At 46.1% G+C, this 23516-nt stretch overlaps 1 protein-coding gene across 1 annotated transcript; it reads right to left on the reverse strand.

Moving 5' to 3' along the window:
* Positions 1-4621: 4621 nt before the first annotated feature.
* Positions 4622-14150, reverse strand: LOC309543660 (vomeronasal type-2 receptor 26-like; the record flags this gene model as incomplete). Its single annotated transcript, XM_082276113.1, has 2 exons — positions 14099-14150; positions 4622-5529 (listed from the first exon to the last, which is right to left on the reverse strand). The coding sequence occupies exon 2, from the start codon at positions 5525-5527 to the stop codon at positions 4622-4624; it is 906 nt and encodes a 301-aa protein (XP_082132239.1). The 5' UTR covers positions 5528-5529; positions 14099-14150.
* Positions 14151-23516: the final 9366 nt, after the last annotated feature.

Below are 23516 nucleotides of genomic sequence, written 5' to 3' on the forward strand. Positions count from 1 at the left end.
CACACCCCACCACGCTGATCGTACTGCATGCACTACTCTTAGAATTGCACTACACTGGATTACACGATACTTCTGTACCATGCCATCCGATTCGGGCAAACGCCCTGCAATTGTGACCTGAATTTGGGGTGTTCTGAACTTTGCTTTGACACCTGCTGCAGTTTGCAAGGGCAGTGCAGGAAACGCACAGGGAACGCAGGTTTCCCACACTGGGTTCCAATGTGAACGGGTCCTGAGAGAGTTCCCTGCTCCACCATCCAGGGTGGCACAGGACTGCTTTCTAGTTTTAGGGTTATCCACACTAGAATCTGGTGCGGGAAAGTTACGTTCCCGTGTGGCTTCCCGCACCGCATTGCAGTTGCATCGCCCTTGTGATCTGCTGCGGGTGTCATTGAAAAGTTAACGACACCCTAAACGCAGGTTGGGAATGCAGTGTGGTTTGCCTGCAACCGATCTCATGGCACACAGGTACGATGCGATCTGGTTGCCGGATGCATGCATTTGTTTTGGTGCGGTAAAATCGCACTGCATAGAACTACATGGGAATGACATGCAGGTCCTAGTATGAATGGACCCTTCCTGTGTTCTCTGCTGGGGCTCCCGGGGTCCCAATCCAGGACTCATCCTGGGTTTGCTGCTTTGGCAGATTGGTGACCTTTGGTCTTACAGTATATATTGTGACACCCAGCCAGGACAGGGCTTTTGGTGGGGACTTCAGGGGGGCCTTTTGCCTACAGACTATGGGCCCCGGCTTTTAGGGGGCACTGCTCTTTGGGAGGTGTATGCCTGGGGGGACCCTTGAATTGGTTTTGTTTCTGATTCACGTCCACAGACTCTTGGAATCTAGGCCCAGGATCCATATTTAGAACCTAGATGCCCCATTACCAGCAATGACTACGTGACACATAAGCTCCAAGCAACCTTATTCTTGGGGTCTCCTGCTATAATCTGTTTAAGGTGTTATGTGTAGGGATGGGCCGAACCGAACACCCCCACCCCCCCCCCCATTTCAGTTTTCTCCAGAACATCTGGAACAGGTAAAAGTTCTAGTGAACATGCAAACTCCAGTAAAGTCTATGGGACACATGAAAAATCAAAAGTCCTCTTTTTAAAGCCTTATATGCAAATTATTGCCCAAAAAAGTGTATGGGGACCCGAGTACTGCCCTGGGGGGACATGTATCAGTGCTAACTATTTTTTTAGAACAATAGTTTTGATAGGAGCAGTGATTTTAATGAGGCTCAAAGTGAAACAAGAAAAATTCCTCTAAATATTGTGCCTGGGGAGGTCCCCTTAATGTGCCTGTAAAGTGGCACATCTGTACGATGTATGGAGCCTGCTGCAGCAATACTGACATTTCTAAAGGAAAAAATGTCATTTAAACATGCTCGCGGCTGTAATGTATTGTCAGGTCCCCGCAATACAGATACAAAAAACATGAAAAAAAAAGACGGCATAGGGCTGCCGCGTAACCCAGATGGTGGGATGGGAGACCCGGGCAGAGCCGCGGAAGGCGGTGGGAGGGGGGGGGACGTCCCCTCCCGCTAGCCGGGGTAACAATCGAGCGGCTCCCGACATGAGACATGTTCCTTTAATATCTCTCAGAAGAAGTAAACCTCTGTATACTGATTCCATTTAATTTTATCATCCTTTAGCTGTGTTAAATTGGTGGGGGGGGGAGGGGGGGTGTGGAGTGCCGCCTCCCTGTAATGAGTTTTTGCAGGTTGGGATGTCTGGTAAAGGCAGAAGGTTTATGCTATGCATTAAGATAAAAAACCTTCTGTGTGTGGCAGCACCCCCTAATACTTACCTGAGCCCCATCTCTGTACAGCAGTGTCCACAAGTCCCTCGGCCATCCAAGACTCTCTCTCCTGATTGGCAGAGACACAGCCGTGGTTCCCGCGGCTGTCAATCAAAGTCAGTTAGCCAACCAGAAGAGAGAGAGGCAGGGCCGAATGGCAGCTCCATGTCTGAATGGACACACAGAGCTGCAGCTCGGCTTGAGTGCCCCTATAGCATACTGCTTGCTGTGGGGGCACTCAACAGGAGGGAGGGGCCAGGAACTCCAGCCAGGGACCCGAGAAGAGGAGGATCCTGGCAAAAACGAACTGCACAGTGGAGTAAGTATAACATGATTAATATTTTAAAAAGAAAAAAAAAACAAGACATTAAAATCACTTTAACATTGACGTCTAGGAGAAATATTGATGAGCTTGGGATGGCACTGCTCCCAGTTTTTAACATTGGCATCTATGGGAAATCTTGGTCAGCTTGGCATGGTACTGCCCCCTGTCTTTACCAATAGTGTCTATGGGAAATCTTAGTCAGCTTGACATGGCACTGCTCCCTGTCTTTAACATTGGCGTCTATGGGAAATCTTGGTTAGCTTGGCATGGTACTGCCCCCTGTCTTTACCAATAGTGTCTATGGGAAATCTTAGTCAGCTTGACGTGGCACTGCTCCCTGTCTTTAACATTGGCATCTATGGGAAATCTTGGTTAGCTTGGCATGGTACTGCCCCCTGTCTTTACCAATAGTGTCTATGGGAAATCTTAGTCAGCTTGACGTGGCACTGCTCCCTGTCTTTAACATTGGCATCTATGGGAAATCTTGGTTAGCTTGACATGGCACTGCTCAGGAACTATAAGTGACAGGGACACCAAACTTAGGGAACACCGAGAGGGGACCCAGGACTACAACATATTCATACATTTTAAAAATAGAGTATGCCTGTACACTACACTGACTGCACGAAAGTACTGAACTCGCTATCCACTAACTACCTGCTTAATCTCTACTATACCCGGCTGCCATGTAAGCAGCAGCCTTATATAGTGTGGGGCGTGGAGTTAGCCCCTGAGCCATGATTGGCTAACGGCACTCTGCCTTTGGCCAATCATGGCTATCATAGTACTTTGTGCTGTGATTGGACAAAGTCAGGTCACGTGCATGCTTTGGCCAATCATCAGCAATTAATGCACTGCAAAAGCGCAATGCATTATAGGGAGCTCATCGGTGAGCGAACTTCCCACTGAGAGCCCCATTTGTTTGTGTATTCAGCGAACACATGAACAGCTGATGTTTGAGTTGAACTTACGTTCGACTCAAACACACAGCCCATCCCTATTTGTTGTATGTTCGTTTATTCATGTCAACAACTTCCTGGTGATCCTCTCCACATACTGTAATCCACAGGGGCACTCCTTGTATCACATGTAATAAACTTGTTTATTTTGTAATTCCTACCACTGGACAAAGAATGAAATTCTTCAATTTTCTGATTTTTGTTCTGTGTGGTCCTACATAAAATGCACCTTCTGCATCTGTAAAATCCAACCCTGTTTAGGAATGTCACTTCTCTTTTAGATGGATCTAGTATATTCTATTCACATTTCTCACTCCAGGGTCCCTTTTTATAAATTAACTGTGTTTTTTTTTTAGTAGAATCCCCCTGAAAGGTATGGTCCTTCAGTAACAATGGCCAATATTTCCTCATACACTTTCCCACCTCTTTATATTGGACATTATATCCTGTTATATAAGCTATATAAAACTCTTGGATTTTCTTTTGTCTTTTACGTAACAATTTCTCTCTATTCATCCTCCTAACCAGTTCCCTGGTGTTTTCTAAATCTTTTCTATCATACCCTTTCTCTATAAATCTATCAATAAGCATATCAGTTTGTACCAAATATACAGCTTCCCGAACACAATTGTGCCTTGTGGAAGGCCCTAACCCACCCATGATGATGGCAGCTATAGGTAGAAATATACCCGTTATGTTAGGGCTTGTTTACATCCTGGCAAAACCGGAAGTGACAAAACACTCATCACTTACGGTTTCTTAGACCATAGAGAAGATCGGGGTTGTAAAAGCAATCCTGTGACTATTTAGCCACTAGGATCACTTTCACATTAAAAAGTGCTGCCACCTGAAAACCAAAATATAACGGGATAATGCCTGCAGCTGCAAACATCACCCGGATATCATCATCTACGGGTGAGAAGTAGTTAAAGGGATAAAACAAGGTAAATGTACATGTGTTGCAGAGATGTACTAAATTTGTTTATTTATTAATTTTCTCAGATATACACTTTTAAATAAAACAAAGGGAATGTTCCTCATTTAAAGATAATGGGTGGAGACATGGAACTCCTTCCTCTATACCCTGAGTCAATGGTGCAATATCCCTAATATATCGTATGCTACCATGGTATTGACCTCTAGGCATAATAATAATAATAATAATAATAATAATAATAATATTCTTAAAACATCATAAGAAACTTTTAAAATTGTATTTTATTTTTAAAACACCTTAAATCTAAAACATGATAGATTTATAAAAAAAAAAAACAGAACACGGGGTTTATTCATGACAAAGGATTATCAGAGCACTATGGGGACACAGCACACTTCCTATACACTGTTTATTCTATATCCACGTTAATGACAGCAGATTTCTTTTGCATATATTTATGTCTCATCTCAGTGAGTAATCACAACCTATCACAGTTACTGCTTTTGCCAAAGAACATTCTACGATCTCATTGCAAGCATTTTATTTGCTATCCACAATTCACAGCATTACTTTTCATGCCAGTATATAAGTTATATTTTTCATTGAGGTGTCTTTCTTTGGGCTACAGTGGCCTTCACATTCAGATCTGGTCTAAGGAGAAGGATGTAACATTTGGGGATGAAGATACAGCCCAGGAGTCCAGCACTGGAGGACAAGATGGCGAAGACCTCCACAGCCACCATGTATTTCCCTTTAGTGCTGAGGTAGGCTGGGATGAAGGAGATCCAAACACTGCAGAAGACCAGCATGCTGAATGTGATGTACTGAGCTTCATTGAACGTGTCTGGAAGTTTCTTGGCTAAAAACGCTACAATAAAGCTAAGCATGGCCAGACCTCCCATGTAGCCAATCACAATGTAGAAAGCAGTGACTGAGCCCTCATTACACTGTAATATCATCTTCCCCACCTCCACTTGGCTGTTATACTCTGGGAAGGGTGGAGAAAAGACCAACCAGAAGACACAGATGGCAAGCTGCCCAGAAGAACAGATAATCAGGAGGAAAGCAGAGAATTGTTTCCTCAGCCATTGGCTTGGTTTACCGATAGGTCTGGTAACATTAAAAGCCAGAACAACAGTAACTGTTTTAGCCAGAACGGAAGAAATTGCCACTGAAAAAGTTGTCCCAAAAACAGCTTGTCGGAGAAGACAGGAGATCTTTGTAGGACGTCCGACGAACATCAGAGGACAAAGGAAGGACAGGATGAGTGAGAGGAGAAGGATGAAGCTGAGGCTCCGGTTATTGGCTTTTACTATTGGAGTGTCTTTGTGTTTCACAAACATCCCAAAGATGATTATAGTTCCAGAACAGAATAACAGAGCCATAAAGATCAGAGACATCCCCAATGTATCTTCATAAGACAGGAACTCAATTGATCTTTGTATACAGGTGTCTCGTCTCTCGTTGGGCCATTGATCCTGCGGACACTCATAACACCTTTCCATGTCTGAAATAGGAAAAAAGGTTCTTATAGAAAATGACAAAGACTATAGGGCACAAGTCATAGCTTTAAATCCGATATTGTGTGATATAGAATTTTCCTGGAGTCAGGATCAATATATGATTTATTGTATCATGTGATCGAGAGGAAGATTCATCACAAGATAGGACAATTGGACTTTTTTAATCCCATCCATACTTTGATTTTCTGGAGATTACCCAGTTTATCTGGAAGTTAAAAGTAAAGATAATTATCTTAATTTTATACAAACCAAGTTTCCACACAGTTTCTATTGAATGACCAGAAAAAGTTGGGATTGTGTCAGATATTAGTGATCTTTGGTGGGTCCTCATGTATTCTTCTATGTCTTCCTATCCTTGTGTGCGTCTTCTTCCCCAGCCAGTAGAACTGAGACTAGGAATGAGCCATCACACCAAGCTTCGGCTGAATACCCTGTACAGTGGGAGCCATACATAATATATAGAGGAGGTATTTCTACTGTTTCTATAAATTATATCTTCCCACCGACACTGGTGTCACAGATTTGGGAGACTTTTGGAGAGGACTGCAGGCTAGCCTCCTGGCCACTGACTGTGTGGACTGTGGAGCAATCCTTATTGGTAATCTCATCAACTCAAGCCACCTGTCTTTCACCCATTATTAATTAACAACCTATTATCTACTGTGGGGATGTGTTTACACTTATAATAATGTGTATTGTTCTTTGGGAGCTCGATGCCGGCAAGTCTGACCTGGAATGAGATCCCTGATTGTCCAGGTGGTAATTGTGTCATCTATTGTTTGTCTGCTAGCATTCTGTGCATTCCAACTAGGCTGGTTTAAGTGCTAAGTTAATTAGCATGTTAATTATATAATTGTCAGCTAAAGTAGTTGCTAGAGGGGGATTAGCCATGAGTCAGCCCTACCTCGTTCTCTAAACCATTGTGTGATGTTTTGGGTAAATATTCTGGTCATTGTTCATGTAGGGACTGACATACTTCTCAAGTGTATAAAAGGCCTATATTCTTGTTCAATAAACAGTTCTTATTCAGGTTTACTCCGAAAATGGTATTGCCTAGTTCTTGGGGTAACTATAGCCAGATTCATGGGTCTCATGTTCCAGAGCTTAGGAAGCAGCTTCTTGGCGGAGATACCCAGTCGGGGTGTCTGGAATCCGTTCCAACTGTTTCCTAAGGAAATCACATCCGCAAGACCCATTGAAGTCACCAAAATTCACTTGCCTATTAGCCCATAAAACGGCCATTTTAAATTTGAGAGATTCCGCTTCCATTGATTTCATTGGGGTTCAGCATCTGGAACCAAACCCAGGGCAGATTTTCTCATCCCTACCTGAGATTATCTTTAGACAAGATTCTTATAGCAAATATTGTAGAACCATGGCAGTTGTTATTTTTTCTTTTTTTGCACCAGTGCTGGATACATTTTTCTCTATATTTCTCAGGTCCAGAGACAATAATCTCACATTGGGATTTGCTTTCCTATCTGTACTAGCTCCCAATCAGCTTCACCCACCGGCAGGCCCATTGACAGTCAGCATTTCTGTTCCTGCGGTCGGTGCCGCTCATTGTGATTGACATGGATCCGCATCACTGGACAATGGGATTGATGGTGGATTTACATTGTGCAGCTTTGTATGTGTTTATATTTTACATTTCACTTTTTTTTATGAAAGTGGGTGCATGGAGATGTATCTCTGGCTACTCTTTTATTGTTAAAGTGGACTTTCATAATACAATAAGATCCTTCCCCCAGAGACCCCACAAGCACTGGGTCAGGGTTGTTATAAAAACAAAAAGCAGAGCGCCTCTAAGTGTTATCAATTTAATTAAAAGGGTAAGGCAGGTACAGGAAAACTGCTCACATTTAACCACTTAAGCCCCGGAGGATTTGGCTGCTCAAAGACCAGGCCCTATTTTGCGATTCAGCACTGCGTGACTTTAACGGACAATTGCGCGGTCGTGCGATTCTGTACCCAAATGAAATTGACGTCCTTTTTTCCCACAAACAGAGCTTTCTTTTGGTGGTATTTGATCACCTGTGCGTGTTTTTATTTTTTGCGCTATAAACAAAAAAAGAGCAACAATTTTGAAAAAATAACAATATTTTTCACATTATTGAATGAAATTCTCAAAAAAAAAATCGCAATAAGCGTATTTTGATTGGTTTGCACAAAAGTTATTGCGTTTACTATCTACGGGAAAGATTTATGTCACTTTTATTGTTTTTTTTTATTAACTAGTAATGGCAGCGATCTGCGATTTTTTTTTTTTGCGGGACTGCGACATTGCGGTGGACAGATCGGACCCCTGACTGACATTTTTTACACTTTTGGGGTTACCAGTGACATTACTACAGTAATCAGTGCTATACATTTGCACTGTTACTGTAATAATGACACTGGAAGGGAAGGGGCTAACTTTATTAGTGATCAAGGGTTTAAGTGTGTCCCTAGGGGAGTGATTCTAACTGTCAAGGGGCGTGTCTTGTGAGATCATCACAGAGACATACGATCCTACATAGCAGGATCACATAGCCTCTGTCATGATCTAAGGGATCACAGTGTTTACATCAGCCGTCTGCCTTTCTCCCTCTCCTGCGGGAGATCGCGAGTGACCAGTGGACATTGGAGCCACCGGTCACACGCGCAGGGATGTCAGGGAATGAGCGGGGGCAGGAGTGCGCCTCCGGCGATGCGCGCGCTCGCCCCCTAGAGGCTCGTGGGCGAGTGACGTACACTTTACGTCACTTTGCCTAGGAGGGGCTGACCGCTGCAGTATATAGTATATAGTGGCTAAAACAGTATAAAATATCTCATCTGTTAGGTTGTCTGCAGGAAAACAGGGGTCCACGGCTTGATGTTTTGTCTCCAAGAGGTCGTGCAGGGGATGGTGAAGGAGGGAGATGCCTGGAGGGCCAAAAGATCAGATAGTAGGATGGCCGGCGGCTTCAGGAAGGTGTTCTGTTCCTCAGGGAGACACCTGGTGAGCCAAGAGACCATTTGGTAGGATGGCCAACAGCTTCAGAAGGGCGCCCTGCTCCTCAGTACATCTGGCGCTAACAGACAGGGGAGCTCAGCATGACAGATCCAGCAGCCAATCGCACAGCGCGTTTCTGATCGTGCGCAGTAGCCTCACAGGGCGTGCACGCTCCTTTCTCAAGTGCAGTGGCATGACACAGAAGAGCTGAACAAGTTTATAGGAAGCTAGAACTCAAGCTGGGTCAGGGTTGTTGGGCAAAGTCTTTTCTCTCAATCAATATGGGGACAATATTTGCTGAGTAGGAGGTTCTCCCTGGCTCAGTACCCCTCCTATGTTGAGGGCATTTTGCCTTGTATGTTTCAGGAGGGGAGGCACATGCTCAGCCCCACCTTTCCTGACCTGTCAGACTAAATGCTTGGATAAGGGTCTGTAACAGAACCATGACCCACACCCTGCTTGTGGGCTTCTGTCAGTATAACGCTTCCTTCAGTCTTGAACATAGATATCCGATATTACAGCCGCCCCCATACAAAGCTAGCCGACAACCTAGCTGGAACCTTTAAACAAACTCACACCGAATATATACCTCACAGGAGGACATCCCCCTCCTGATCAGATTACCCCACCAGGTCAGGTGCCTGATTACATTATCCTATGCAGATGAAATTGTATACAGAAATAGAAATAACCTGAACTAATTACCTAGCCATCTGAACAGAAACAATAGGTGAGTAAATCAGCATAGTCAACAATTTGTGGAAGACAGGTGGTAGAGCTGATGATATTAGCATCTGCTATGAGTCTGACTGTCTTGGGGAGACATGGGCTTGAATCAAAGATAACATTACTCCAAGGGGCCCACATATAGTGTCTGTCTTTCATTCCTAGTGATGGTGACTATTGTTAAACATCTTCCCCCCCCCCCAAAAGGTAGACTAAACAGGTACCAGATCTCCAATCGGTCTGTGCCTGAGTTAGTCGGGTAACAAGTCCCAAAGAGTCAATCTATACCATATTCTCTGTGTCCATTAAGTCCATCATTTTCTTGGTCACCCTGTGTCCCTAATAGACACAGGGTGACTTACACATAAGAGGGGCCTAGTGGGTTGAGAGAGGGATTTCCCAACCTCTCTAAGGTAAGCTGTGTTCCACAGCCCCCCATCCAAAGTGGGTCTGGTGTGGATTTTTGGGAGGTCCCACAATTTTAATAATTTTTGCATGAGGTTCCCCATAAAAATCCCCTGCTATACAACCAACAGACAATTTCCCAGCACACTTACCAGCTAGCCTGCAATATAAAACAAATTACCCCGTCTAACAGTTCATGTTAAATACAAGAGGGTTTAATTGCACATGTTTGCAATTTACGTGAAAGCCACAGCGCTCTGCCAAGGCTCCTCTGTATACTGCGATCCTAACCACTTGCCAACCGGCCTATAGTAAAAATACATCATTTGTTTGACATTAAATATCGGGATTAGCTGGCAGCTATAACCCTGATATATTTTTTCCTCCCTCCCCCGCCCATCTGCTCCACTCCCTTCTCCTCTCCTCCTCCCCCTGCCCCTGTCTGCTCCACTCCCTTCTCCTCTCCTCCTCCCCCCTGCCCCTATCTGCTCCACTCCTTTCTTCTCTCCTCAATTCTCCTCTTCCCCCTGCCCCTATCTGCTCCACTCCCTCTCCTCCACCCCCTACCCCTATCTGCTCCACTCCCTTCTTCTCTCCTTAATTCTCCTCTCCCCACATCTGGTCCAATCCAGTGGCGGTTCTACATTAAATTGCTCCCCGGGCAAGACTCCCTCCCAGCACCCCCCCCCCAAAAAAATAAAAAAATAACATGACAACATAACAATAAATGCAGAGTGCCACAGCAATGCCCAAAATAAATGCAGAGTGCCAAAGCAATGCCCCCAATAAATGCAGAGTGCCACAGCAATGCCCCCAATAAATGCAGAGTGCCACAGCAATGCCACCAATAAATGCAGAGTGCCACAGCATTGCCCCCAATAAATGCAGAGTGCCACAGCAATGCCCCCAATAAATGCAGAGTGCCACAGCATTGCCCCCAATAAATGCAGAGTGCCACAGCATTGCCCCCAATAAATGCAGAGTGCGACAGCAATGCCCCCAATAAATGCAGAGTGCCACAGCAATGCCCCCAATAAATGCAGAGTGCCACAGCATTGCCCCCAATAAACTGCAGAGTGCCACAGCATTGCCCCCAATAAATGCAGAGTTCCACAGCAATGCCCCCAATAAATGCAGAGTGCCACAGCATTGTCCCCAATAAATGCAGAGTGCCACAGCAATGCCCCCAATAAATACAGAGTGCCACAGCATTGCCCCCAATAAATGCAGAGTGCCACAGCATTGCCCCCAATAAATGCAGAGTGCCACAGCAATGCCCCCAATAAATGCAGAGTGCCACAGCAATGCCACCAATAAATGCAGAGTGCCACAGCATTGCCCCCAATAAATGCAGAGTGCCACAGCAATGCCCCCAATAAATGCAGAGTGCCACAGCATTGCCCCCAATAAATGCAGAGTGCCACAGCATTGCCCCCAATAAATGCAGAGTGCGACAGCAATGCCCCCAATAAATGCAGAGTGCCACAGCAATGCCCCCAATAAATGCAGAGTGCCACAGCATTGCCCCCAATAAACTGCAGAGTGCCACAGCATTGCCCCCAATAAATGCAGAGTTCCACAGCAATGCCCCCAATAAATGCAGAGTGCCACAGCATTGTCCCCAATAAATGCAGAGTGCCACAGCAATGCCCCCAATAAATACAGAGTGCCACAGCATTGCCCCCAATAAATGCAGAGTGCCACAGCATTGCCCCCAATAAATGCAGAGTGCCACAGCAATGCCCCCAATAAATGCAGAGTGCCACAGCATTGCCCCCAATAAATGCAGAGTGCGACAGCAATGCCCCCAATAAATGCAGAGTGCGACAGCAATGCCCCCAATAAATGCAGAGTGCCACAGCATTGCCCCCAATAAATGCAGAGTGCCACAGCAATGCCCCCAATAAATGCAGAGTGCCACAGCATTGCCCCCAATAAATGCAGAGTGCCACAGCATTGCCCCCAATAAATGCAGAGTGCCACAGCATTGCCCCCAATAAATGCAGAGTTCCACAGCATTGCCCCCAATAAATGCAGAGTGCCACAGCAATGCCCCCAATAAATGCAGAGTGCCACAGCATTGCCCCCAATAAATGCAGAGTGCCACAGCAATGCCCCCAATAAATGCAGAGTGCCACAGCATTGCCCCCAATAAATGCAGAGTGCCACAGCATTGCCCCCAATAAATGCAGAGCGCCACAGCAATGCCCCCAATAAATGCAGAGTGCCACAGCATTGCCCCCAATAAATGCAGAGTTCCACAGCTTTGCCCCCAATAAATGCAGAGTGCCAAAGCAATGCTCCCAATAAATGCAGAGTGCCACAGCAATGCCCCCAATAAATGCAGAGTGCCACAGCATTGCCCCCAATAAATGCAGAGGGCCACAGCAATGCCCCCAATAAATGCAGAGTGCCACAGCATTGCCCCCAATAAATGCAGAGTGCCACAGCATTGCCCCCAATAAATGCAGAGTGCCACAGCATTGCCCCCAATAAATGCAGAGTGCCACAGCAATGCCCCCAATAAATGCAGAGTGCCACAGCATTGCCCCCAATAAATGCAGAGTGCGACAGCAATGCCCCCAATAAATGCAGAGTGCGACAGCAATGCCCCCAATAAATGCAGAGTGCCACAGCATTGCCCCCAATAAATGCAGAGTGCCACAGCAATGCCCCCAATAAATGCAGAGTGCCACAGAATTGCCCCCAATAAATGCAGAGTGCCACAGCAATGCCCCCAATAAATGCAGAGTGCCACAGCATTGCCCCCAATAAATGCAGAGTGCCACAGCAATGCCCCCAATAAATGCAGAGTGCCACAGCATTGCCCCCAATAAATGCAGAGTGCGACAGCAATGCCCCCAATAAATGCAGAGTGCGACAGCAATGCCCCCAATAAATGCAGAGTGCCACAGCATTGCCCCCAATAAATGCAGAGTGCCACAGCAATGCCCCCAATAAATGCAGAGTGCCACAGAATTGCCCCCAATAAATGCAGAGTGCCACAGCAATGCCCCCAATAAATGCAGAGTGCCACAGCATTGCCCCCAATAAATGCAGAGCGCCACAGCAATGCCCCCAATAAATGCAGAGTGCCACAGCATTGCCCCCAATAAATGCAGAGTTCCACAGCTTTGCCCCCAATAAATGCAGAGTGCCAAAGCAATGCTCCCAATAAATGCAGAGTGCCACAGCAATGCCCCCAATAAATGCAGAGTGCCACAGCATTGCCCCCAATAAATGCAGAGGGCCACAGCAATGCCCCCAATAAATGCAGAGTGCCACAGCATTGCCCCCAATAAATGCAGAGTTCCACAGCTTTGCCCCCAATAAATGCAGAGTTCCACTGCTTTGCCCCCAATAAATGCAGAGTTCCACAGCAATGCCCCCAATAAATGCAGAGTGCCACAGCAATGCCCCCAATAAATTCAGAGTGCCACAGCATTGCCCCCTTTCAATGTAGAGATGCCAGCGTTCCCCCCGCGAGACCCGTCCATGCACTTACCTCACTTCTCTTCCGTTCAGTCCCCGGATTCCTCGCGTCTCCTCAGTCCTCTCGCGGCGCCTCCTCCTCAGCCAATGGCGTGGGGTTCGCCTTTCGGCCAATCAGGAAGCGGGAGGACCCGCTCCCTGATTGGCCAGGAGGAGGATCAGTGTGACAATAGCGAATTTTCATTCGCTATTGTCACACAATGGGCGGGCTCGGGAGGGAGCAATGCTCTGCGCCTCGGCTCGGCTGCGGCAGTGGTGGTTTTTAGGCATGGGTGAACGGGGCTCGGCTGCCACAGTGCAATTATTCAAATTTCCACGGGCGGCCCGGTACCATTTGTTCCACGGACCAGTACTGGTCCACGGCCCAGGGGTTGGGGAACACTGTCATGCCGCCCACCACGTGTCATGAAAAAATGCCGCCCCGGGCAGCTTCCCCATTCGCCCATGCCTAAAACCGCCACTGCTCCAATCCCTTCTTCTCTCCTCCCTTCTCCCCCTCTCTTATCTGCTCCAATCCCTTCCTTCTCTCCTTCCTTCGCCCCCCCCCCATCTGCTCCAATCCATTCTTCTCTCCTCCCTTCGGTCCATAAAGACATGGATGAGTGAGTTTAGGGTGGAGGAACATGGCTGGCCTGCACAGAGTCCTGACCTCAACCCAATAGAACACCTACGGGATGAATTAGAGCGCAGACTGTGAGCCAGGCCTTCTCTCCAACATTCCCATAAACACACTGAAACATTCCCATAGACACACTCCTAAACCTTGTGGACAGCCTTCCCAGAAGAGTTGAAGCTGTTATAGCTGCAAAGGGTGGGCCAACTCAATATTGAACCCTACGGACTAAGACTGGGATGCCATTAAAGTTCATGTGTGTGTAAAGGCAGGCGTCCCAATACTTTTGACAATATAGTGTAGGAAGAGAGATAAGGCGGACTATAGTATTAGAGGTACCAACCAGTACTATTGGAGATCCCATTCTCCGGGCAGGGCACACACTGGTGACAGCAGGGTTGTCTTCCTCCGGGTTGAAGTTTATGGTATCCTTGAGGGCAGATCTCGGAGCACAGAGAACGTGGAGTCTGAAGACAAAGATAATAGAATAAATCTCTGGATGTGTAATAATAATGATTACCTATATGGACCAAGTTCTCCTATAAGGATAAACAACATGTCTGAAGTGTAAGTATACCGTCCACCATTCTACCGTTCCTATATGACCCATCTCTAATGATGAGTCCATTACTCTCCTTCCATATTATACACATGAATTAAAGTGTAACTAAACCCAAAACTAACAATGTCATATATTACAGATTACCAGTCCACACATGTATATCTGTCCAAAAATACAATGTGATCAGAAAGTTAAAGCAATTTCTGTTCAGTAAGCGACTACCCCCCCCCTCCCCCCAATGTAATAGAGAGGAACGAAGACAGACATGTCCAGTCCAGTCTGTATTACAACCATGGCTCCCCCCATAGGTACAATGGAGAAATGGGACATGAAATGTGTTATTCGTAGGACTATGAAGTGAAAATGAAGTAAAAAAAAAAAACTAAAATATAAAAACGAATGCAGCCACCACATCCATGGACTGGTAATCTGCAATGTATTACATTTTGGCTTATGGTTTTAGATACAACACTTTAAGACCGGGCCTTTTTCTTACATTTGTTGCTTACGAGGTAAAATCAATATTTTTTGCTAGACAGTTACGTAGAACCCACAAATATTATATATTTTTTTAGCAAAGACCCTAGAGAATAAATTGGCGGTTGTTGAAACACGGTTCTTGCGCAGCGGTTTTTCAAATACGATTTTTTTGTAAAAACGACACTTTATTCAATTAAAAAAGGCCAAAGAGATGAACGGTGGCCATCTGTCCATCACTCATCTCTATGCTAAAACATAGCTGAGGGCGGATGGTTCCCGGGCTCGCGGATCGGTAACATTAGCCCGGGAACCACCGGGAGGCGGGGGAGGGGGGCATCTCTACCGCTGCTTATAAAAGTGATTCAGTGGTGAATCTGCAACTGGGACCACTTTTATCAGAAAGCCGACCGCCTGAGGAAACAAAAGATACCGGGGTAATGGCATCTATCTGCAGCCATCACCCCGGTATTTTCTGTAAAGTCATAATGTACATTTACAGTTATGCGGTCAGCAAGTGTAGAATGTTTTCTTACGAATGGTTTCTGGGTTTTGTCTCTTTGTACATTTTTGTGTTTTTATGTGTTATGTGGACTTTGTGTTTTGTAAAGACTGAAAGATGTTTTTTCAGATACCTGAGAGAATCGTGGATTCCACCGAATCGCACTCTCATTAAGTTGGAGTCTCATTTCTCTTCCGTGTTTGTAGAAAAATCCAACTGGATCCATTGATAAGGAATCATTAGGTGTAAATATGATGTTTAATAGATCAAATCCGAATGAGACTTTTCCTTCATTAAACTGGATCTCCTCTCCTCCTTTAGTGGTAATGTGCGCTCTTCTCAGATATCTGTTCATCTGAAAGTAATAAAAGGCCAATCACATCTACTACTCCTCTCCTCCTCCCCCCCCCATCCCATCTGCTCCACTCACATCTTCTCTCCTCAATCCCCCCCCCCCCATCTGCTCCACTCCCATCTTCTATCCTCAATCCCCCCCCATCTGCTCCCCTCCCATATTCTCTCCTCAATCCCCCCCATCTGCTCCACTCCCATCTTCTCTCCTCAATTCCCCCCCCCATCTGCTCCCCTCCCATATTCTCTCCTCAATCCCCCCCATCTGCTCCACTCCCATCTTCTCTCCTCAATTCCCCCCCCCCATCTGCTCCAATCCCTTCTTCTCTCCTCCCTTTGCCTCTCCCCCATCTGCTCCACTCCTTTCTTCTCGCCTCAATTCTCCTCTCCCCCCCATTTGCTTCAATCTCTTCTTCTCTCCTCAGTTCTCCTCTCCCCCTCTCCCCTGCCCCTATCTGCTCCACTCCCTTCTTCTCTCCTCAGTTCTCCTCCCCCCCCATCTGCTCCAATCCCTTCTTCTCTCCTCCCTTTGCCTCTCCCCCATCTGCTCCACTCCTTTCTTCTCGCCTCAATTCTCCTCTCCCCCCCATTTGCTTCAATCTCTTCTTCTCTCCTCCCTTCTCCTCTCCCCCTCTCCCTTGCCCCTATCTACTCCACTCCCTTCTTCACTCCTCAGTTCTCCTCTCCCCCCATCCGCTCCACTCCCTTCTTCACTCCTCAGTTCTCCACTCCCCCCATCTGCTCCACTCCCTTCTTCTCTCCTCAGTTCTCCTCTCCCCCCATCCGCTCCACTCCCTTCTTCTCTCCTCAGTTCTCCTCTCCCCCCATGCGCTCCACTCCCTTCTTCTGTCCTCAGTTCTCCTCTCCCCCCATCCGCTCCACTCCCTTCTTCACTCCTCAGTTCTCCTCTCCCCCCATCCACTCCACTCCCTTCTTCTCTCCTCAGTTCTCCTCTCCCCCCATCCGCTCCACTCCCTTCTTCACTCCTCAGTTCTCCTCTCCCCCCATCCGCTCCACTCCCTTCTTCTCTCCTCAGTTCTCCTCTCCCCCCATCTGCTCCAATCCCTTCTTCTCTCCTCAGTTATCCTCCCCCCCATCTGCTCCAATCCCTTCTTCTCTCCTCCCTTCTCCTCTCCTCCCTTCTCCTCTCCCCCTCTCCCTTGCCCCTATCTGCTCCACTCCCTTCTTCACTCCTCAATTCTCCTCTCCCCCATCCGCTCCACTCCCTTCTTCACTCCTCAGTTCTCCTCTCCCCCCATCCGCTCCACTCCCTTCTCTCTCCTCAGTTCTCCCCCCCCCATCTGCTCCAATCCCTTCTTCTCTCCCCCCTTCACCTCTCCCCCCTATCTGCTCCACTTCCTTCTCCTCTCCTCCTCCCCCCTGCCCCTATCTGCTCCACTCCCTTCTCTCTCCTCAGTTCTCCCCCCCCCATCTGCTCCAATCCCTTCTCCTCTCCCCCTCCCCCCTGCCCCTATCTGCTTCACTCCCTTCTTTACATTACAATTGTCTTACATGCTGTATATGTCTCTTTATGACTATTGTGTCTACCTGATATAAAGTCCCGCCTGGGCGACCGTTCTCTTGTCTTTGCAAAATTTAGGGATGGAGGTGTACACAATTGCAAGTGCTAGACCATTCTCTCTTTTTTTTACTAGTATCCCCCGGGTGGAAGACACCCATTGCCCGCCTTTTGTCTCGCACTGCTTTAGTCTAACTGATGCAACGTTACAGCATCAATTCATGAAAGCATTGTATATAATATATTAATAATCCATTTTACCATTCTTTTTTGCAGGTGCACTTCGGCACTCGAATTTTAGTGGCATATGCGCTTCCCCCTGGTGGCGGGTGCAGATCTGCTCCGGGAGCTGCGATATATTATGGGGAAGGTTTCCTCCCTTGTTGTCTCCTCCCCTTTGGGGTGGAGCCACCTATATATCGGCGTCATGCTCCTGCTGATTACATGCACTGCTGCATCTGCAGCGTCTACACGTATTGGTGGTGTTTGTAACATCTATGGTCATGGTTGCCAGCTAGTGCTGGCTTTTTCCATGTTGACGAACAGTGTGTGTTTGTCTTACCATACACATGGCGCTAGGGACAAGATCTACGTGCAGCCTATGTGGATATTGGGATGAGGAACTCAACTTTATGCACTTCTATCTTTTCACGCACTGACATCCCTTATTTTCTCTCCTACGGGTTTACTATGTGGCTACATTTATACACCTTGTCACATCCCTATCACTTCCCTCACTATCTCCACTAGTGATGTCGCGAACCTAAAATTCGCCGTTCGCGAACGGCGAACGCGAACATCGGCAAATGTTCGCGAACCGGCAAACCGGGCGAACTGCCATAGACTTTAATAGGCAGGCGAATTTTAAAACCCACAGGGACTCTTTCTGGCCACAATAGTAATGGAAAAGTTGTTTCAAGGGGACAAACACCTGGACTGTGGCATGCCGGAGAGGGATCACACAAAAAAAAGTTCTTAAAAATTGTAATTTTTTGATAGAGAGCCAATTATTGGAAAAATTAAAAAAAAAAAAAAAAAAATTCTTTGGATTTAGCATCTGGGGGGTCTAAAAAGTGTACCTGTGAAGTTTCAGCTCTGTAGCATTTCCGGAACCAGAAAAAAATACGAATTAGGGTTAGGGCTAGGGTTAGGTTTAGGGTTAGGGTTAGGGTTAGGTTTAGGGTTAGGGTTATTTTTATGGCTAGGCTTAGAGGGTTAGGGTTAAGGTTAGAGGGTTAGGGTTAGGTTTAGTGTTAGGGGCTAGGGTTAGGGTTACGGTGAGATACTTAGGGTTAGAGTTAGTAACCCTACCCCTACCCCTCTAACTCTAACCCTAAGCCCTAAAAATAACCCTAACCTTAGCCCTAACCCTAACCCTAACCCTAACCCTAACCCTAACCCTAACCCTAACCCTAATTCTATTTTTTTCTGGTTCTGGACATGCTACAGAGCTGAAACTTCACAGGTACACTTTTTAGACCCCCCAGACAATAAATCCAAAGAAATTTTTTTTTTTTTAAGTTTTTTTTTTTTTTAAGTTTTCCAATAATTGGCTCTCTATCAAAAATGACAATTTTTAAGAACTTTTTTTGTGTGATTTAGTGTCTAGGGGGTCTAAAAAGTGTACCTGTGAAGTTTCAGCTCTGTAGCATGTCCAGAACCAGAAAAAAAGATAATTTTTCAGTAGAGCAGGGATGGTGGGAACCCCTTTTACACCTATATGAATTTTTTTTTCTGGTTCTGAACATGCTACATATATATATATATATATATATATATATATATATATATATATATATATATATATTAAAAAAAATACTCAAATACCAGCCCTCAAAGGGGCTTTTGGGGACAATAGATATATATATATATATATATATCCAAAAAAAACCTCAAATACCAGCCCTAGGAAGGGCTTTTTGGGGTGCTGTCCTTACAGCAGGAGTGTACCAAGAACACTGGCTAACAAGACCGGGAACTGTCCCTAGCTATAACAGCAGCAGCACCAGCACTTTCCCTGCTCTCAGTAACACAGAAAAACACAGAAATGATCTAAGATGGATGCTGCCCTTGCTTATTTATAGGAGGTGGGAGGGTGTGGGAGGGAGGTATGCTGATTGGCTGGAATGTGTCTGCTGACTGTGAGGTTCAGGGTCAAAGTTTGCCTCAATGATGATGTATAGGAGGCGGACCGAACATCGCATATGTTCGCCCGCAGCGGCGAACGCGAACATGCTAAGTTCGCTGGGAACTGTCCGCCGGCGAACCGTTCTGTACATCTCTAATCTCCACCTCCCATTCTTTGAGACACTTCACTCTTTCAATCCTTCATTACTTTCGGCATTGCTGCTTGTGGACAGGCATCACCCTGCGAGCTCATTACTTTATGGTTTCCACACTTGCCTCAACCTTACTGTATTTTCATTTGTATTATTTTTATTTTCATTATATTGTTACTTTTTTGTACTACTATTATCCTGAGATACTGAGTTTCACTATTTATGTCCACTTAGTCAGTGTTATGAAACCAAATGAGCTCACCTACTTCACTCTATTTCATTTATCACAGTTTTCTTATCACTACTCCCAGTTACAGAGATCAGCACTTTTTCTGGGGATCTGAGCCTCTTTTTGGTGCCTTCTTTCTGCTTTTTTCTTTTGATGTTGACACTGTTTTTGCTGGAATACACCTTCTATATTGAATACTCTTACTTTTTACTATGTAATACAGCCCATATTCTAATACTTTGGTAGATTATTCCTTGCATTTTCAGCCAGTGTCACATCATCTTTAATGATCATACTCTCCATCCCACATGTTTCCTTGCCCGGCTCCCCATTTTGTTGTGGGAATTCTTGTCTCTTCAGCTCCCGGATCAGACGTTGGCACCCCCACTTCATGGCAGCATTTATCAATCTGATTTGGCCAGATGTAAGTGTGGTTTCCCCACTTGGGTCATACATTTGTTGAAACTTCACATTTGCAGGCCAATATAAACGCACAGCTAACATTGACATTTTTTATTTTTAGACAGATCTACTTACATACTCCTGATGAGTGGGTGTATTGACCCACGAAATGCGTCGAGTTTCCAATACAGATATATCTATTGTTATGCTACACAGATGCTGCAATGGTGTCATCATGTGCAATTTTCTGCTATGCTGTTATTTTGTCAATTTGTCTTACATGCTGTATATGCTGTCTTGTAATTATGCTTATGGCTATGCATATATATTCATTGTATGCTTTTAATCTACTAATAAATTTACTCTGACTCTTTATGACTATTGTGTCTACCTCATATAAAGTCCTGTCTGGGTGACCGTTCTCTTTTCTTTAAAAAATAAAGACATCAGCCCTGGTCTACATAGGTTTACAAAACCCACGCAGAGAGGGGGCGAGGGGCAACCGCAATCCTGCTCCGGCTAGGCGCCCCATAGAGCAAAAGGTGCCGCCAGGACAAAAAAAAACCCTAAAAAGAATAAAAAAAGAGATCTTTCTCGATAAGTTGTTGTGAGAGTCCCGCAGAAAGAATCAAAAATGCAAAACTTGGAGAAAATGCGAAAAAAGGTTAATGTTCAACATAGAAGTGCAGAGCATGCCACAGGGGGCCATGTTGCAGGCCAGCAAGAAAGGGGGAATGTACCCCACAGACATCAGTCCAATTCGCGACCGATAAAGAGTGAAGGGATATCAGTTGGTAAGAGAACGCCATTAAGGCGGTCTTGCGTCTTTGGCACGCTTGAACTGTTGTTTCTGCCAAGTTGGAACCAGGGGGCTTTGAGATGAAGGGCGTTTGAAGGAGCCAGAGCTTCTGCCTGGAGCTGAGGTGGCAGGATCCTGCAAGGAACCAAGCTTCAGAAGGAGTTGCTCCCCCTCAGGAAGGGCCGAAAAACTGTGTGTTCTTTGTTAATGGACAAAGGTAAGACAAAAAGGAAAGGACCACCAGTATTTAATAGCTTTTTGCTGTAGGACTTGAAGGAGCGGTTTAAGTGCCCGCCGTTTCTGGATGGTAGTGGGTGACAGGTCCGCAGAAATTTGAATGGGGTGGCCCTGAATCGTTAATTGCTCCGCATTTCTAGAAATCTTCATGACCTCCTCCTTGACTTTATAGAAGTGCGGCTTCACAATAATATCTCTTGGTGATCCGTCAGGGAGGGGAGGCCTGAGGGCCTTATGAGCCCTGTCAAGCTCCAGGCGGTATTGCGGTATAGTGGGGATCAAGTCTTTTATGAAAGTGGTAACAGCTACTTCAACATCTTTAACACTCTCAGGCAGGCCTCTGATTGTAAAGTTGTATCTTCTAGACCTGTTCTCAAGCTCGTCTATCTTAGATAATGCGGTGTCCAGCTGGTCATGCAAGTCTTGCATCCTCGCAGAGTTTTGGTTAACTTTAAATACTGTCTGGTCAGTTTTAAGTTCCATGGCTTCAAGTCTGGACCCCAGACTCTGTAGATCAGAATGAATTGCAGAGGTGATCTGGGAAGCTGTCTGGGCCAAGCCTGTAGCTAGCATTTTGGAGAAGGTACTCATTAAATAGGCAAAGTCCTGCTGGTTAGTGTGGGGAGGAGAGCCCTGTGTCAGGCTCAGCAGGTCCAAGTAGGCCCCAGCCGGGGACTTTATTAGTTCATCGAGGGTTCTCTCCAGGAGAGAAACTGTAGATGCTGGGGACAGTATTTGTGGGAGCTCCAATGGAGGTGTGGGGCTATTGGGGACTGACCTGTGCTGTCCCAATAGTGCCGGTGCATCCGAGATGTCCTCCCCCTCCTCAAGTCCCGGGCTGTGTGAGGAAGCGGCTGCCATTTTAGAAGTGCCGTGGCCCGAAAACTGCTGCGTGAGGTCTCTGCGGACCTGGGAGCCTGGCATCGGGGGTCCCGATGGGAGCACCGGGGAGCTGGAGCCGGAATCTCCTTGCGATGAGGCGGGTATGTGTTGTTAGTCGTGGTGCGGGCTCTTATAGTGCCGGAGCGGGACTGAGCTCCCTGGTTAAGGCACCATCCGGGAAGCTGCCGCGCCAGTTTTTATTTTTTATCAAACACGTTTTTTATTGATTAGAAAAACACAATTACAAAGATCCAAACAGAGGAACTGTCATGTGAATACAGCAAAATAGATAATGTCAAAGAAGGAATACTTTGGTACATCTATCACACGTAGTGAGTGTAAGAATTGCCAAATCTCTAACAGTGATAGCTCTATGTTCCTGACAGTAAACAAAAGCGGGATTTGTGGTGAAAATAAAATCCAATACAAACAGCAGTACAAAATCAAATACATGTCTCTGGAGCCTGTACCCATCTGTCCCATATTTTGTTGAACTTGGAAGGACAACCACAATGGGCATATATGAACTTTTTGTAGGGTAGCATGTTGTTAACTTCTCGGAGCCAGTCATGAAAGGCGGGAGGTTTTTTCGTGCATCCATTGTCGTGCAATCACTTTCCTAGCCAGAAATAGTGTCTCATGCAAGAAGAGGGTAGTAAATCTTTCTACACTGGTGTCGGGGAAGATCCCAAGCAAGCACGGCTTGGGGAGCAGCGTCAGAGGGGAACCCATAGTGTTATGTAGAAATCTGACAACCTGCATCCAAAATCCCTGTACTTCTGGGCAACTCCAGAGCAGGTGATAGAAGGTACCCCGCTCCAACTGGCACATGGGGCACAGTTCGGAAGTGTCGCTTCTGTACCTGGCTGTCATAATAGGAGTGATAGGCACGTTGCAGGATGTACATTTGGGTGAGGCGGTCTGACAGTTTGGGAGAAACCAGTTTACATGTATCAGCCCACTCCTCGTCCTCCAGGGCACCCACATCACCCTCCCATTTGGTCTTGGGGTCATACACTAGCACGGTAGAAGCTGGTAGATGTAGTATATTATAAAGGTTTAGGATGAGGTGTTTAGGGTCTGAGCCCCTGACCACCTCCATTATTGAGATCGGGGCAATATCATGCACAGGCTGCGGGAATTGCAAGTGAAATACATGGTGAATCTGCAAGTAGCAAAAAAACATATGGTTAGGCAGCCCATACTGACTTTTCATTTGCAATAATTTTTATTAAGTTTTCAAAAACAGGATGACAATCATCAACAGTTCAAGTAAAATGTAAGAGCAGAAAAAACTTGTCATAATGAACACAGGCAACAATGGCATCAATAAACAGTGGGACAGCACGGGTACATGAGGCATGCTGGGCAATCAAACAAAAGTAGAGAAATAAAGCGCATGTACCAATTGATCTCTCAAAAGGTAATATCTGTGCCCAACACTGATAGCGACCAGAGGTTCCAAGACGCCCAGCGACCCCATGGAGGCCGTCACCCGGGTGCCCCAGAAGGGTGGACGTCC

Source organism: Pelophylax lessonae (genome assembly GCF_965119305.1).
Source record: "Pelophylax lessonae genome assembly, contig: HAP1_SCAFFOLD_273, whole genome shotgun sequence".
NCBI classification, from domain to species: domain Eukaryota; kingdom Metazoa; phylum Chordata; class Amphibia; order Anura; family Ranidae; genus Pelophylax; species Pelophylax lessonae.